We start from the raw sequence: 16,569 nt of genomic DNA, 5'->3' as shown, positions 1-16,569 counted from the left end.
GAAAAAGTGCAAATCTGTGATGAACAGAAGTAGGAAAAATTCCCAGGAACATCCAGAAATAATTGAACAAAAGTGGGTATGTTAGGTAGATACAAAATATTGCTGGAGAAGAGCGTCTATGAACAACACAAGTATTATGCCATAAAAACTATGAAAATCAAGGCAGGTTTCCAGCAATCAACAAAATTTTCGTAGTTGACAATCTTATCAGGTACTGCAGAGATTTCCAGTAGTGGGATACACTGAATAGGCAAGACAAAAAGAAATCAGGAGAGCTGCAAAAATGAAAAGTAGGACGTACACAAATTTGTAAGAGAAGCTGTAAAAGAAATGCCCAATTATTTGCTAAAAACAATGTGCATAAACCCTTGCTGCAAGAAAGTGCAAGAAAATCTGACTGCTTACATAGGTATACATTAAACACATTAGGTATTTAATATATGCTAAGACACAAACTTGGTTCTGCTGTCTTCTCCATACTTACCAGTACACTGAGGAGATGCAAAGCTGTTATACCCAGCCTGATGGGGATTACTGTGTTAACTCTGCAGTCCTGGACACTTACCTGCAGGATAGTTACAACGAGCTCGGCCTGTGAAAGCCACGTTTACGTGACATTCACCGACATAAACGTCACTGTGGGAGTTGTTTAAATAAGCACGAATTACAGAAAAATTGAAGCTGTTCTAATTTATACCATGAGCTAAACCCACCACCTGTGTTTAGGTAGAGGAAAGATAAGGAAACGTTATCGTCCTTCCTTCCTGTCGGATATGCTGAATAGTGTTCTCCTGCATATAAAAGATTCTCATTTCTATAGAGAGTGTGTATATTCACAAGCAATATAGAGAAATATGTTACAATGTGCCAGTGGATGCTGCATTAGGAAAAAAAAAAAGCACCAAAATAAAAGGTACTTTCTGCAAATATACCCAAATAATTAGAGGAAATGTTTCTAGATGCGTCTGTATCTGTAAATTCATAAAATCAATGCATACCTGAAATGGAACAATCTTTGGTATGAGTATCTTCTGTAGCATGGTAAAAACCAGTAGGAATAATGTATGCTTTCACATAAATGTGTATCTATATATCCACAAAAAAAGACATAGCCAATACTAGGAAAATTCTTACCAACAGGTGTTGGAAATGTGTTATATCATCAGGAATGGAAAATAAGATGGGTGAAAAATTTTCCTCGTGTCCAATCAGAATGTTCCCAGAAATAACTTGTACCCATTACCCCTCTGTCTTTTCCATGTGACTCCTTGTAAAAAGGGAGCCTCCATCTTCTTTGTAGCCACCTTTTCAATACTGGAACATGGCAATAAGGTCTCCCCTAAGCCTTCTCTTCTGACAAATCCAGTTTCTCTCAGCCGTTCCTCACATGGCAGGCTTCCCGGTCCTTTGATCATCTTTGTGGCCCTTCTCTGGACCCTCTCCAGCCTGTACACATCTTTTTTGCACAGCAGGGACCAAAATTGATCACAGTATTCCAGGTGTGGCCTGACAAGTGCTGAGTAGAGTGGGATAATGACTTCTTTGTCTCTGCTGGCGATGCCCTTGTTGATGCAACTGAGCATCCTGTTGGCTTGCTTTGCTGCAGCAGCAGCACACCGTTCACTCATATTGAGCAGCTGGTCTACCAGGACCTCCAGGTCCCTTCCCACAGAGCTGCTCCCCAGTCAGGTAGATCTCAACCTGTGCTGCACTCCTGGATTATGGTTTCCCAGGTGCAAGACTTTACACTTGTCCTTCTTGAACTTCAAAATGTTCTTGTTAGCCCACTCTTCCAGCCTACTCATGTCTTCCTGCAGAGCGGCTCTCCCTTCCGAAGTGTCCACTTCCCTACTCAGTTTGGAATCATCAGCAAACCTCATCGGGGTACACTTGATCCCAAAATATCAAGGATAAACTGATGTGATCTGACCAGACAACTAGTACATGAAAACTGTCCTTGACCTAAGTATCATAACAGCCATCTGTTAAACAAAAAAAAAAAAAAACCAAAATCCTAGAAAGTACAGCATTGCAGTAGTAGATGGTCTTTTGTGTTTTCTTTATTCCCAGGGGTATTATTGAAGCATCGATTCTCAGACGTAATAGCTTATATACCTACTATACGTGAAACTGTAAGTGGCTTCCTATGATATACCCACCTTATTGCAAGGATATCGGTGATCCAACAAATATCCTGTGTGGCTCCAAAGTGGTGGTAAAGACTTTGGGCCTAAGGTTGTTAGCAGTCTAGCAGCCTTCTTACTCAAGGGCAAGCATTGCAGCCAAAAAAGTGAAAGGAGACAGGCACTAACCTTGGTAACAGGTTTGCTACTGATTTCAGTAAAACCAGGATTTCACTTTTAGGGAAGGTATTTCCAGAGATGAGGCATGCTCCCAGGGTTAGTGCTCTCTCCCAAAAGGCGAAAGGTTATTTTGTAATTAGATTAACAGAATTTGATATTAGCTTTTTTCGGACTAGCAAAATGTCAGCCAAGAGATGAGGTTTTTATTCTCATCTCTCATTAAAAAGAATACAGAGATGTTAAGTAATGTTAAGTAACATTGGTACAACAGCAAAGGCATATAAACTGACAGAAAATACATTTAGGCAGTGAGAATACCCTTCTTTAGTTGGAATAAGGACAAAAGGCTGTAACTTAAGGTGAAGGGCGATTCTGAAAGGATTTGTATGAACACCTACTAGACCTAGAAATTGTACTTGATGATGGAGAATGTCGCTTTCAATCCTTTGTTCTAAGTGAGAACTGATTCAGTAGCACAGACTCAGGGAGGGCTGGGAGATTTAATACAGCACAACGGAAACGTGGGCAAGAACCTAGGTTTTGTAAAGTAAGTTGCAATTATGTGAACCTGCATGTTGGTGCAGGCATTACAGTACATTACAGTACTCAAATTACAGAAGGTAGACCCCAGAATTAGAGCCAGAGATAATCTGGAGACATACCTTTAATGTAAATAATTACTATAATTAAGACATAACATATTAATGCAAAATACAGATAAACTGTTAATAAAACCAGGTGTAGGGTTTTTTTATTTGTAGGCTATTAATTCTTCATCCAAAATGAAACAAAAATGCAACTGAAGTAACTGATTCATTCACATTTATGCAAACTTCGATTGTTCATAATATTTAAGTTTCAACAATACCCAGTCTCAAAATAAGTCTGTGGATGCTGTTACTCAACAAAAACCAAGGGGGGGAAGAACATTCATGATTCTTCCCCAAAACACACACAAATTTTCTACTGAAGCTTCTCTAGGTCCCAATTTTCAAGGCTGATCCCTGTATTCATGCCCATTCATCACTCTGGACAACGGCTACAGAGCTGGCCACCTTGCCTGGCTCAATAACGCAGCACTGACTGTTTCACTATAACCACACTAGGCTGACACTGGGGTGCAGCTGAGATGGCCGACTAACAAAAGCAACGTTACCCACTGACCTCACGCAATACCAAGCACCAAGGGAGGAGATGACCTCTGCCAGCACAGGGCAGACTCTCTCTGCTTCGTAACCTCACCCTGAAGACCAATTAGTTTTCCTAATCTTGCATCTGCACCCCAAGAGCAAAGCCAAGGTGACACGATATAAACACACCTCATATTTCAGCAGCAGATGTAGAACCACATGTATACACCATATAGAATGGGGTTTCTGTGGGTCTAAATGAAAAAATTATACATACTGCCCCACTCCCCCAACAAAGGTAGCTAAATTGTTTAAGAGTGTGGACAGAAAAATGAAATATAATTAACCTGAAACCATCCATAGACCTTTCCAGCTGCTCAGTATGTATTTCAGTAGAGAATTCCAGTGTTTGGTCACACACAGTAGGGTCTGAAATCAGCTGCTTCTATTCTCTCATTTGTTTTAGAGAGCAGGGAACCTTAAGAGTTAGGAGAGATTAGATAGTCTGAGTGAAGCATTGAAGGACTTCCTTCGAACTTTAGCAATGGAAAAGATGAGGAGTCTCCCATGATTTTAAAAAAAACCAACCCTTCCCCTTCAACAACCTAATTCAAGTCCCTAACTCAAGTATAGGACTCTGAAATAATCAAGAGCTGCATTTTTATGATCACCAATAAGGTAATATCTACTCTTCAAAAAGCATATCTAACTATATGACCCGGTAATATATTGGATCATTAATAAAATGAAAAGAATGACCCGAAAATCTTCTACCTCTGGTGCAAAGTGTTTCTTCAAGTAAAGGGTGTAAGTTTGCTTTCTCTTTATGGATACAAACTTCATTTAAAAAAAATAACTACAGGACATGAAACCTTGTACACTTACTGGTCAATTACTACCAGAACACTAGAAGCTACAGAAGCACTATTTAAAAGCTGTAAACAGACTCACTGATTATACCTTAGTTTCTGCTTTACTTGAAAAAGAGAAGATTAAGAACTTTCCAGCATGCTTATCATCTGGATTTAAGAGTATTGATAAAGGGTTTTTTTTGTATATTTTATCCATTCTTAAAACTAAGAAGATAATCAGACCTTTATTCTGTCAAGGAACCTTGTTTATCCTGCTGAACTGTAATACTGCCCATCTTTGTGACTTCAGGAGGGTTAGATTTTGAAAGAACACTTCTTTAGTAGCAACATTTGTATTATAGTCCCAAGCACTACTTAACTAGACATGTTAAATACATGTTTATTTGTTCATTAAATAAGCTAACATTAAAATGTTAATAAATTGTGTTCTGTTATCCTGAAGAATTCTTAGTAACACTTCTCCTGAAACAGAGGTTGGTAATTGATTCTCAGGAGTGGAAAATGTGTAATTTGAGGCAGCTCACAGATGTGAGTAGAAGAAAAACTGCCAACAGCAAGGGTGACAAGGTTCTTATTGAGGTTGCAAAATTACACTGCGATGCATAGCATTGAATTGACACAACAACATTTTTATTGCCCTAGGAAAGCCAGCCTCATTATAGAAACAGAATGGACATTGTCATTTCAGCACTGGATGCCTATTGTTGGTAGCATTTTCTGTCACCGAAGTAGACTTGCTGATGATGTCTTATGCCAGAAAGACATGAAGCATCTATTTAATAAGAAGACAGAAAAGTGGATAGTGTAAAAAAAATAGAACAGAGATAAGAGTAGAAGCACATCAGAAATTACTAATGCAAAGATGAAAGATGAAAAGAAATCTTAATGAGAAAAGGAAGAACCCCTCAAAAAAATACCCTGAAGGAGACAGCAAATAGTGTAGCATCTCAGTACCGTTGTCTGCTGGCAGCAGCAAACTAGAAAAACCAGTGCCTCTAAAAACTTCAGAATGCAGAATCTTGCAGAAAGAATAAATAGCTGAGTTTGACGGACATATTAGTAAGAATAGAGTATTAATTATTTGAAATACTCATCTCTACCTTTGGTCACTGACAGCACAGTGTCATTTAAACAGGTTTCTGAAGTAAATCTTTCATTCAGTAAATTATTCAATCAAAACCAGTAAGAGGAACAGCTTTATTTAAACTGGATTTTTATGCTCAGTTCTGTTCAACAATTGGCAAAGTTCAGCATCTCCACTAGACACTCTCCCTTCTCCCAAGCAGCTTACCATTTTTAATACTGGAACTTATTCATGTCTGAAATAACGTTCATTGCGATCAACATCTCAGTTTTCATCAGAACTCAGAATTTGTGCTACAACTTGATCTTCTACAAGTTATCTCCCTTGAGTCAAATATTTGTCAGGCTACTCATTTTCTCTTGGGGCACAAAAGGAAGTCCGAGGATCACCGATGACCTGTGACAAAAACAAGGATTCCATTAGTCTGAATTCACACCAGGAGTTTCATTTATTAGATAAAACAATCTTTAATAGAGCATTTAACATTATCATTTTAAAACTAAAAAACAAAACATCATCAAGAACAATCATATTCTGAAAAGGCTGATGAGAGCTCCAATCTGATTATCTAAATATAGTTCCCTTCTTATATTTAAAATTTGTATTTTAGAAAATGCACTAAGAAAGGAACACTTTTCAATTAGATTCCTACACTGCTCAAACCAAAAGCCAGGGCCAGTTTGAAAGGCCTACAAAATAAAAATCTTACTGATAGATCCCATCCCCCAATTCTGCAATGGCTGCACTATTTAACAAATACTGGATTTAAAAAAAAAAATAAATAACCAGAAGTAAATGTGTTCCTTAGTTCTTCCACAAGTGACTTCACTGATCTTACAGATACTGGTCAAGGATTACTCTTGAGTTCATCATTCTTTTGAGCACTCACAGAGCTGTCTTTAGAGAACTGTTTGGATCTAATGCAGCTGAGGCAGACTTAGCATAAGAACATAGGGTTTTCCCTTTTCCATTGCCATCTCATTCAGCAAAGTAGTTAACACACATACTTAAGTGTGTGTGCAGTCCCAGTGAAGTTAGCTATATCTTGCTGCTCTGTAGGGCCCTGGGGGCTCAGCAATGTCAGACTTGCCCTCTGCCTTCTTCACTAGTAACAAAAACGAGTTTCAGCAACAAAACATGCGGGCCAAAGACATGGGAAACTGGGAAAAAGTACAAAAACCCAAATGCATCTAGCACAGAACAGAGATGAGTGGGAAGGGGGTGAATGCAGCTTTCTGCCCTGATGTGGTAGGTGCTAGTTACCAGCTTGGCACCAGTCCCTGTGTTATCCCAGCTCGTGTCAGATGCTAGCAGACAGGACAGGCACAGAAGAGTGCGGGTGAGACTGCTGGGGCTGTCGTCTTGCCTGCTGGAGGCTCCCTTCCAACACAGGGGTCTGTTGGAAGGGTAGTCAGGGCACCGTTGGACCTCAGCACATAAAGCACCCAGGAAAAAGCAACCCTCCAGGCCAAGAGAACAGTTTCAAAAGGAAGAGAAAGAAGAACCGAGGTGTCATAGCACTCAAGAAAGCTTTCTTCATTGACCTTAAGAACGGTCCAGTCCTGCAACCACTGAGTACCCAAATCCCCCTGTCACTAAAGTGACAGGTGCATGTCAACTGACAGTTTAATGTAACAAGCAGTAAACTAATCTCCATAGTTAAGGCCTTACAACTGCTCCCTCACTTTGTTCTTGATGCATTGTTTTTCTTGGTGTGGGTAACAACAAAGGCATAAGGATACTGGCAATTACCAAATTTATGTGCAATATTACATAAATCACTTTAAGTGATCTCTTCAGTTTTCTGAGATGCTCTAATCCGATGTTGATAGTTTCAAGTAAAAACTCCACATGATGCAAAAAGTACTAGCAGTTCTTTAATCCACCTTCCCTAAGGCTAGTTATTTCATCTTTTCAGGGTGGAACTGTTGAGTGACCTTATTTCTGATCTATGAATATTAGCAATGGAAAAGAAGACACATTAAGATGATTTACAACAAACTTCTTTTTAAAATGAGCTATTCTCATTCTTTTTAAAATTAATTATTAAAGAAAGCACATCAGTTTAAAGTTCAAGCTGCATGAATGTGCCATCAAGATATGGGCATTAAAATCCTTATGCCTTGAATGTTTCCCTTGAACTTTGTTTCAAAGTCAAAAGACCACAGACATCATAAACCAAATTCAGTCTTTGTGTAGGCCAGCATTAAACTGCAGCTGTTCCCATCAGGACTGAATTGGTGTCAGGCGCCTGTTAGGTTACGAAGTCACCATAAAAAAAAAAAAAACAGACCAGAACTATGAAACTTATTACAAGTCAAGTACATTAAATAAAAGAGGATCCTACCAGTTGCATCATCAGCTTCTGTGTCTAGAAGAGCATCTACTGAAGCCATGCTTGTGACTATGAAGGAGTCTGTAGTATCAGACACTCCTCTCTTGCTGAGACAAACTTCTTTGAGATACTGACTTCTCTGCTTTGATCAGTGTCTTTTACTAACATTCTGACTGTCAGGAAGGTTACACCACTTGTGGAGAAGGTTTTTCTAGGCCTTCCTACTATTCCCCAATGCACTTTTTAAATTATAAGTCCACAGGTTCAATGTGTAGTTATCTTCCAAAAATATTTATATAATAGAGTAGTAGAGAGATGCAAGATGTTTTCCCCTACTAAATCCACCTTTATGGTAAAGTGTTAAATACTCCTTATTTCTGTTAGTCCTCTCTTGCAAAGAAGGAAGAATGTCTTCAGTGAGATACTTTTTCTTCAGGAGGTATCTTCTGTTCCTCCCTGACCTTTTTCCGGTGGAATTTTCATCCTGAGTCTTTTATCCTCAATAAATGTGCCAGCAAAGGGTTTTATTAATATAGGTTGTTGTAAAATCAGAAGTTTCTTTCTTATTATAGCTCTGTAAAAAGTTGTAACTGTCTTTATAATTAGCAAGTTACAAAATATTGGTATGTATAAATCACATTATTTTCAATATAATACCTTCCTGAATAATCTGAATTAGTGTAAACAAGACTTAGATTCTAACTTTTTCTTCTTCATACTCACAAACATTAGGCCAGGGTTTTCTAAATACTTATGCCTCATCATAAATTTACTCGCCTGAGTAACCTCTTCTTAATTCAATGCCAAGTTTAATAGCGGTGCTCACATAAGTAAAGTTATGCCAAGGCATAGGTTTTGCAGGATTAGTCGAAAACACTTTGCACACCTTTTTGAAGCTTATTAATTATGTTTTTTCCAAAGTTTCCTTTTAACCATGTACTAAAAAAACCTTTACTTCGAAAAAAAAAAAAAGACTTTAAAAGCTTGTTACTATTTTTTCCGCCAGAAACACACTATAAACTATTTCCCCGCTTGTACCAAGTATCTGCTTGTTTTAATTAATCCCTAATTTCAGAGAGTAAATCAGTATCTAGTTCATGTTCCAGTCTAAAATAATTCATGTTCAGAAAAATGCTCTATTCTCCTAGCTTTAGGAGATAACAGTTGTCAGTTTGCTGCAGTTCTTAACAGCCGCTATGACAAAAAAGGTAAGAACAAGAAATGCAGTAAGAGTGAGCAAGTGAGCACGTGTTGGGATTCAAGAGGGATTACGTGAGACCTACAGTAGAGGATATGCGCACGCATGGAGCCCGATGATTCAGCTGTGTTTCCAGAAAACAGGCACTTATGTTTATTTCATACTTATTACCAGAAATGTCTGTATTGCAAACTCCCCGCTTCCCCAGAAGTGCCGAAGTACGTATTTAGTAATTAAGGGGGATGAGAACATCACCATTTCCCCTGGAGTAACCCCAACAATATGCCTGTCTCAACCCTTCCTCCCTCCATCTGAAAATCTCCCAGGGAACAAGGGTAGTCAAGCACTGACTTGGACTTCTAGAGTCTGATTCTCCTCTCAAATACATAGTATTGCAGTGTAAAACCCTGCCAGCTCCAGTGAATGAGATTTCTGTCAATGAAAGCAAGAAGAGAACATAGCTTTCAGAATTTATATCAGTGGCAACCATACAGAGCAAAAAAAATGCAACCTGTTAGTCTTCATTTTGATCCTGTGCATTGGCATTCCACTATGGCTGAATAAAACTGAAACATACAACCCATTTGAACTACCTGACTTAACCTTAGAAAGTTAAGTGTGTCACTGTTTACCAGAGCCCAATTTTAGCCACCTTTATTATACTAGCTTACAGCAAAGCCTAGGCTCAAGTTCCCTCTAAGATGAATTTTAAACCACTAGCTAACGAACTTAGTGGAGTTATAATAAAGAACATGACGGCCAGTTGTGAAAAAAAAAAAAAAAAATACATAAAAGCAGCATCTCAAATCTTCCTGAAGTGAAAATCTGCTTTCATTAACAATGCAGCTCTCTTCACACGCTCACTATTTTTTTCAATGAAAGATGCACAGGGTTTTGAGTGCACAGATTTGGTACACGTGCGCAGCAGCTGGTCTGACATGATAAAGCAGAATGAATCTGAAGAAGCTCCTGCCTGTCTGACCAATAATCCATGAACTAAGAGGGATTTACTCAATAGACCATCACAGACTCTATCCTGTCAAAATTAGAGATTTATTTTTTTAAGAATGTGCCTAAATCTGTTTTCTGTCAGATGTTTCCCATTCCCCAAAATCCTAGATATCAAGTAGGAGGCGAACAAAGAAAATGAAACGACTGTCTTAGGGTGGGGTTTTTTTGTCTTTTTTTTTTTCCTGAATCCTGAAACGTCTGTAACTCAGTATTGCTTGATTTGAAGCTCCAACCATAGTATTTGTTACCGGAGACATTTCTGTAACTCAAAGAAAATCGATCAGAAGAACAGCATCCAGCATGCACAGACACACACTGTATGCCACAGCAGCGTCCCCAGTACCACCTCTAAATTTCATTCTTAAATAACGCTTACTTGCCTGTCTCTTCTCCTAGGTGGGAACTGCCGCGAGCTAAAAATAGCACCACGATTCGGTAGCGGGAGCTAAAAATACCCCTACCCGCTCCATCACCGACTCGCTACGAGAGATGAAGCCCTTGGCATCTGTCACAGCCTGTAACCGCCAGCTGGGGAGGAACGCACGGAGCGCCCAGCCCTGGAGTTGCGCGCCGGGGCAAACTTTTACCGGCAGACGAAGCGCCCGCGGCGCTGCGGCCCGCAGCTGCGGCCCCCACCCCGCACCCCTCAACCCCGGGCGCCCGCCCCCAGGCCCCCCGCCGCCCCTTACCCGCGTTCCGCAGCTTCTTGTTGCGGTAGACGGAGAGGATGACCAGGAGGTTGCCCAGCAGGTCCACCACGATAGTGAAGATGAGGATCGCGGCCAAGGTGGAGGTCACCCAGGGCGGGCGGCGCGAGGCGCCCTCGGCCGGCGGGTCCCGCGGGAGGACGGAGCTGTTCAGATCGCTCTCGTTCACTCTCATCCTGCCGCCGCCGCCGCCGCCGTCGTCGTCTCCCAGGGCAGAGCTGGCGGAGCGGGAGGCAGAGCTGGCGGAGCGGGAGCGCCGGCCAGTGCTGCCTCCCGCGGGGGCAGGTCGGGGCGGGGGGTCGAGGCGGGGGTCCCGGTCGCAGCCGCCCTCCGCCGCGGGGCTGCCCACCCTAGGGTGGAGCGGGGCTGGCGGGAACGGGCGCTCCTCCCATGGCCGCAGCCGCCGCTCCGGCTAGGAAGTTTCCCCGAAGTGTGCATGTGCCGCGGCGGGACACTTTTATAGCCTCCCCCGCCCCTCCCGCCCCGCCCGCCGCCGCCGCCGCCGCCACCGCTGCCGCCAGGTGACACCGAGCCGCCCCCGCGCCGGCACGTGCGCGGCCGGGGGTTCCAGCTGCCGCGCGGCGCTGGCGGCGGCGGCGGCGCAGCGCCTCCCCGCGGCGCCCGCCCGGCGCGGCGGCCCCATTCACTCCTGCGCCGCGCTTCCCCCATTCATGCGCCCGGCCGCCCATTCATGCGCTCGGCCCGGCCGCTCCATTCAGCGGCGGAGGCGCGAGAGCTCCGGGGCGATGGGGGTTCGCTGTCTGCGGTTATGCGGTTTGCAGCGCCCGCGGCTATTTTTAGCTCCCCTGGTTAACGCCGTCTCTTAATTAGGCGCGCGCTGAACTCCCCTCCCCTCCCCTCCTCCCCCCCTCCTCCTCCCCCCCTCCTCCTCCCCCGTCTTTATTTAACGTCGCACTCGCACTGTAACGTGAGCGCGGCGAGAAACCCCCCGTCGGGGAGGGGGTCGGAGCTTCTATAAAAAGCTCCTCGCGAAGCCGCGCTCGCTGTGGGCGGGGGGGGGGGCGTCTGAGGACCCGCGTCCCGGGAGCACCACGTGCTGCCGCTGCACGGGGGCGGTGGGAGGGGGGACACACCACCCCGGCAGCCCTCCCGCTCCCTTCTTCCCTCACCCCCTCGGCAGCGCGGGCGAGCCGCGCGCCTCAGCTACGAGCCCGGTGGGGTCTGGCTCTTCCTGCTCCCCAAAAGCAGCTCGGAAGTGGGTGCCATTGCCCGGCCGCGAGAAGGAACCGGTTGAGTGAACGGGGTACCCCCTCACCCCCTCGTACGGTGGGTGTTCTTAAAAAAAAAAGAAAAAAAAAAGGCTCTTTCTTGTAACTGTAATAACGGCACTGAATGAATGGTCTCGCTTGCGTGATACAAAGCTGTTTAAAATACGTGAGCAAAGCAGGCACTGCAATTACTCTTCCATTCAGGATAAGGGAGGCGGCAGGCGCCGATGGCAGCTCACGTTGTGCTCCGCTAAGCACGGGGCTGCGAGCGGCGGAGGTGGCCACGGGCGACCCCCGCGCACCGCGATCCCTCCCGAAATACGTACTGGGGTACTGCGACCTGGGGGTACCCGAAACCTCGGCGGCAGTGGGGAGGGGGGTGAGGGGATGGGGGTACCCGAAACCTCGGCGGCAGTGGGGAGTCCGCAGCGGGAGCGCGGGACTCCTCCTAGGGCGGCGCAGGCTGCGCGGGGCGCTGCGCGGCTCTGCGCGGGGCGGGAGAGGCTCCTGCCGCCGCCGCCGCCTCAACGCACCGCGACCTGCGCTCAACCGGCCGGCGGTTACCGCGTTCTCCTTATAATGGCAGTTCTTGGTGATGAATAATTAAAGCCCTCGTTATGAGCGCTTAAAAACCCTCACGACCAACGGTGGCTCCGCCGGCCACGTTACGTAATGCGGCGGGTGTGACAAAAAAAAAACCAAAACAACGGCGGCCGTTGGCACCGGGGTCGGGTCCGGCTCTTCCCGCGGGGACCTCGGCCAAAGGGGCAGCGGCAGCTCGTCCGCCGAGGCGCTACCGACGGCCGCGCTTTCCCCCCAGCGCTGCTGAACGCGCTCTTCGGGCCCGCCGCCGCCACCAGCGCTGCCGCGGAGAGGCGCGGAGAGGCGCGGAGAGGCAAGGCGGCGGCGGCGGCGCCCCCCGCCCCGGCAGCCCCGCAGCGCCAGCCCACACGGCTGCGCTGGGCTGGGCTGGGCTGGGCTGCAAAGGCGGTGGGAGTCGGGAAAGCCCGAGCGGCCGGTGCATCCAGGGTTTTCTTGCAGCACCGCGGGCAGCGGAGCGCGGAGCACAGCGGCTCAACCTCCCGCCCCTGCCCAGAGCGTTTTTTCCGTGGGGGAGCGCTGATTTATCACTTACTGACTTAGAAAATACTCCATATTCCGGCAGCGTGTTTCCCCCCGACCCAATAAACAGCAGACCTGGGCAGATAATGCCGGCGCTACAGAGCAGTCCCTCCAACTGCTGCCCCGAAGAGAGCAAAGCCCATCACTGGAGATGGGAGAGCAGCAACCCGCACTAGAGGGGAGGTTGCAGTATGTCCCCCCCTCACCTCGGCGCCACAGCCCCTGAGCAGAGGGGTGGTGGGGGTGGTGAGCACATCCTGTCCTGCCCCTGCCCCCCATCCCCCCCCCGCCGCGGACGTGATCTTGCAGAGAGAGAAAAACGAGCGTGTGCGTCCTTGCAGGTGCATTGCAAATAGGCTCTCAAACTGCGGAAGGAGATTAGAATTCGGGGGAGACAGTGTCAGGGGGCCATCAGATTAAGGGCAGGCACACGTGGAGACAGGCAGAAGTGCCTGGTCCTCAGCAGGCATCGGGTGTTTCACTGGACAGGGAGGGGCTGCCCAGAGAGAGTTGTGAAGTTTCACAAGGTCAGATATTTTTAACCGGAAGGTAGAGCGGCGTGAGGTTCAGCCGAGGATTTTGCTTCAAAGAAAGGGAATCCGATCCATGAGGGGACTGCTATCACTTGTCTCACTGCTGGGATGTTCAGCCACACGTTTGCAGTTTAGACCCACAGGGGAAGGGAGACATTGCTCAGTCCCACTTTAGTCTTGTGACAAGAACATACACTTGGGCACAAGGGTGCTTGTCCTGGTGAGAGCAATGCTCAGGGATGGGAATGCTTCCTGAAAAAAGAACTGGAGAGAAAACCCTGTAAGAGCTGAGGGTGACCCAAATGCCAACAAAGCCCAAGATACATTGAGAAGCTGTGTGCTCTTGCTCTGTGTGCTGACTGTGCTTCCTGGAGAGTGGGAACTGACCATCCAGGACTACCTTCCCATTCTCCCCACTGTGACAGAGACACCTCATCCTAGAAAACATGCTACTCTTTAATGTTTTACGAGTGTTTACTCACATTTTGGAGAGTTAAAAGACTTTAAGATGCCACTCAAATAAGCAGACTGTGAAACTACAGAGGAGCAGCTCTGACGAGACCAGGCTAGTTCACACCCATCAGCATTCCCAGTCAATCAGACAGTCTTAGAGGCAGTTTGTCTGGTACTGTCTGTGACATCCTCTGGGACTGATCTCTCTTTCCTCACATTTTCTACACTTTTTTTCTACATATGCATTTTTAAAGAGTAAGTGAAGTTAAATTATGCTTTGCATGAAAGCAGCATAGAAGCGATCAGGACATGAGAATAAACAAATCACTAGGGCCAGGCACCATCTGTTATAATTGTTTAAATCAGGACTGACTTCACTGTAATCGCCCAAGTTAGCAGAGATCCGAATAAGCTTTTGGTGAATTTACTTTATTACATGAAGAAACACAGAACTTGTCTGATCTGTCTTAGAAGAGCCCTGATTTATCTTTACTTGAGTGATGTTGTGGGTGTGCCTGTTGCTAGTCCTGTTTCTGACCTTGTTTCCTGGCAGACCTTGGACTGATGTTGTAGTATTGATTTTGGTCCTGCCTCCTGTTGATCCTACTGTGGACTCTCTGGATGTGTGCTGGGCCTGACTCATCTGTTTGCCCTGCCTAGGGCTGCTGATTGAGCCTGTTGTCAGCATCTGGCTCTGCCTGCTGCTTTGATAGGCTGTGGGACTGTGCTGTGGTTTCACTTGGCTCCTGGTTTGCCTTCCCTGGTGGAGAAGCTCTTACTGCTACCCATCAGGAACACGAGATGAATGGGAGGAGGTAATGGATTCACACCATCCATCTGAAAAGACACGTGGAAATGTAGAGAGCATGAGAAGAAATGAGCAATTCAGCTGGTTCTCTAAGTAAGAGAGTGGAGGCTGCCTAGCAGGCAGGGCTGGAGTGTTTGGTGGTCAGTAGCAGGACCAAGTACTGAGCGTGTGCTGGTATGGGTGCCTGCGAGAGAAAGGAGCGGGAGGGCAAAAGGCACACCGCTTGTCTCTGTCTGGAGAAGTCTTCATTAGGGTACAGCATGTTTTTCATCCATCAAAGGAAACAGCCCAGGAGGCTGATGGCATGGATAGCATACCTGGGAAGGGGCTGACTTGGACACAAATCCAGGAAGAAGCCCTTGGAGGGCTGTACTGGGACAAGAAAGTAGGTAAGCTGTGGTGCCTGTGGCAGTGAAGCAGCAGCTTCTGATATCCTTTACGTTCTGGTGCCTTTCTCTTCTGCAGAGAAGCCCAGGAGCTGCATGAAATAAAGGCAGGCTCTGTTCTGCTCAATCCCAATAGGCATTTCAGTAGAGAAACATAGAAACTATCTTAAAGTTGAGAGAGAAAGGCATAAGGTAAACGAAGTGGCAGTGTGCTTCTGTGGCAAGCAATAGTGTGAAGAGTAGGAGCAGCTGCTCATTTGAATGCTCAGCATTAAATTACGTGGGTGCAGATTCTGTCTGGTTCTTTATAGTAAAGCTTATTATTTTGAGACCTCCAGAGTTTCCCTGTTGTCCTGAAGAACAGTTATGATGCTGATGGTTCTTAGGCACTCTAGGAAAAAAAAAGAAACTCTTAGCTCCTCTTCACTGTCATGTTCTGAGCCACTTTCACCGATAAGATTGCTGCTCTCCCAAAGTGCTGCCACAGTCCTTTAGTTGTCCCCATAAGCTTGCTTGGACAGCTGATGTTCAGTATGTAGTTCTTGCCGATATGCCTATGGGTAAACATGTGGGACGATTCCACTTCCTCAACAGGAAAATTGGTGTGACAATAAGTATGTTGCATCTCATGCCGTGGTGAGAGATACCTGCTCTTCATTACGTCAGACTGTTGGTTATGGTGCTGCACTACAAATGAACTTGGCTGTTGTTCCTTCTGTCTTTTAGAGGAATGATTTTGAGTGCTGAAATTTTATCATATTTTATTTTGTGATCTGCAACTCTCCCTGCTGCATCTGTGTGACAAGTCTTTTATTTCAGTGTTTTTTTCTCACTTACAATCTGTGGCATCTTCTACCTACATGTTTTAAGTCCTAAAATAACTGTGTAAATTGCATCCTGTCTACGAGTACTGATTTTGGGCAGATGATGTAAGAGATTGATGGGAAATGTGCCAGGTCTCTAGTTCTTCATTCAGCACTGCCTTAGTGTACGCTTTTTGCTTTCAGAGAGAGCTCTTAAAACAGTTCTTGTGCAGCACAGGCTGCTTCTGGCTTCAGGGTTTCTAAGGTGAGATGCCATTCACCACATGGCTAGGACAGGGAGAAATGCTCTGTACAAGTGGAACTATGTCCTAGGACTCTTCTCTATATTAATACTCTCTTCTCCTGTGACATGAAAAGGCCTGAAAAGGAGGCAATGGTAGCTTCTCACTGTAGAACAGTATATTATCTAAGTGTTAAAGCATTCTCCAGTATGATTAGACAATTATCTTTGAAACTTTGCAAGCAGAAAAGAGAATTAATCTTGGCTCCTCTATGTTTTAGGGTGAGAATGTCCATGTTGCATATTGTAGCTTATTATTTCAAGCATGCTACCTCTTAACTTTGATTTTTAAGA

The 16,569-nt window shown here is 45.4% G+C and overlaps 1 protein-coding gene across 1 annotated transcript in view; it reads right to left on the bottom strand.

Moving 5' to 3' along the window:
- The window catches only part of MTNR1A (melatonin receptor 1A), a 66,520-nt gene extending 55,705 nt beyond the window's left edge, over positions 1-10,815 (bottom strand). Inside the window, exon 1 of the mRNA XM_086611634.1 lies at positions 10,623-10,815. Coding sequence (XP_086467760.1) covers positions 10,623-10,815 — 193 coding nt within the window. The remainder of the gene's footprint in view (positions 1-10,622) is intronic.
- Positions 10,816-16,569: the final 5,754 nt, after the last annotated feature.

Source organism: Tauraco erythrolophus, chromosome 5 (assembly GCF_009769465.1).
Source record: "Tauraco erythrolophus isolate bTauEry1 chromosome 5, bTauEry1.pri, whole genome shotgun sequence".
Classification (NCBI taxonomy): Eukaryota; Metazoa; Chordata; class Aves; order Musophagiformes; family Musophagidae; genus Tauraco; species Tauraco erythrolophus.
The sequence above is the reverse complement of the archived record's forward strand: the minus strand, read 5'-3'. Positions and strand labels throughout refer to the sequence as shown.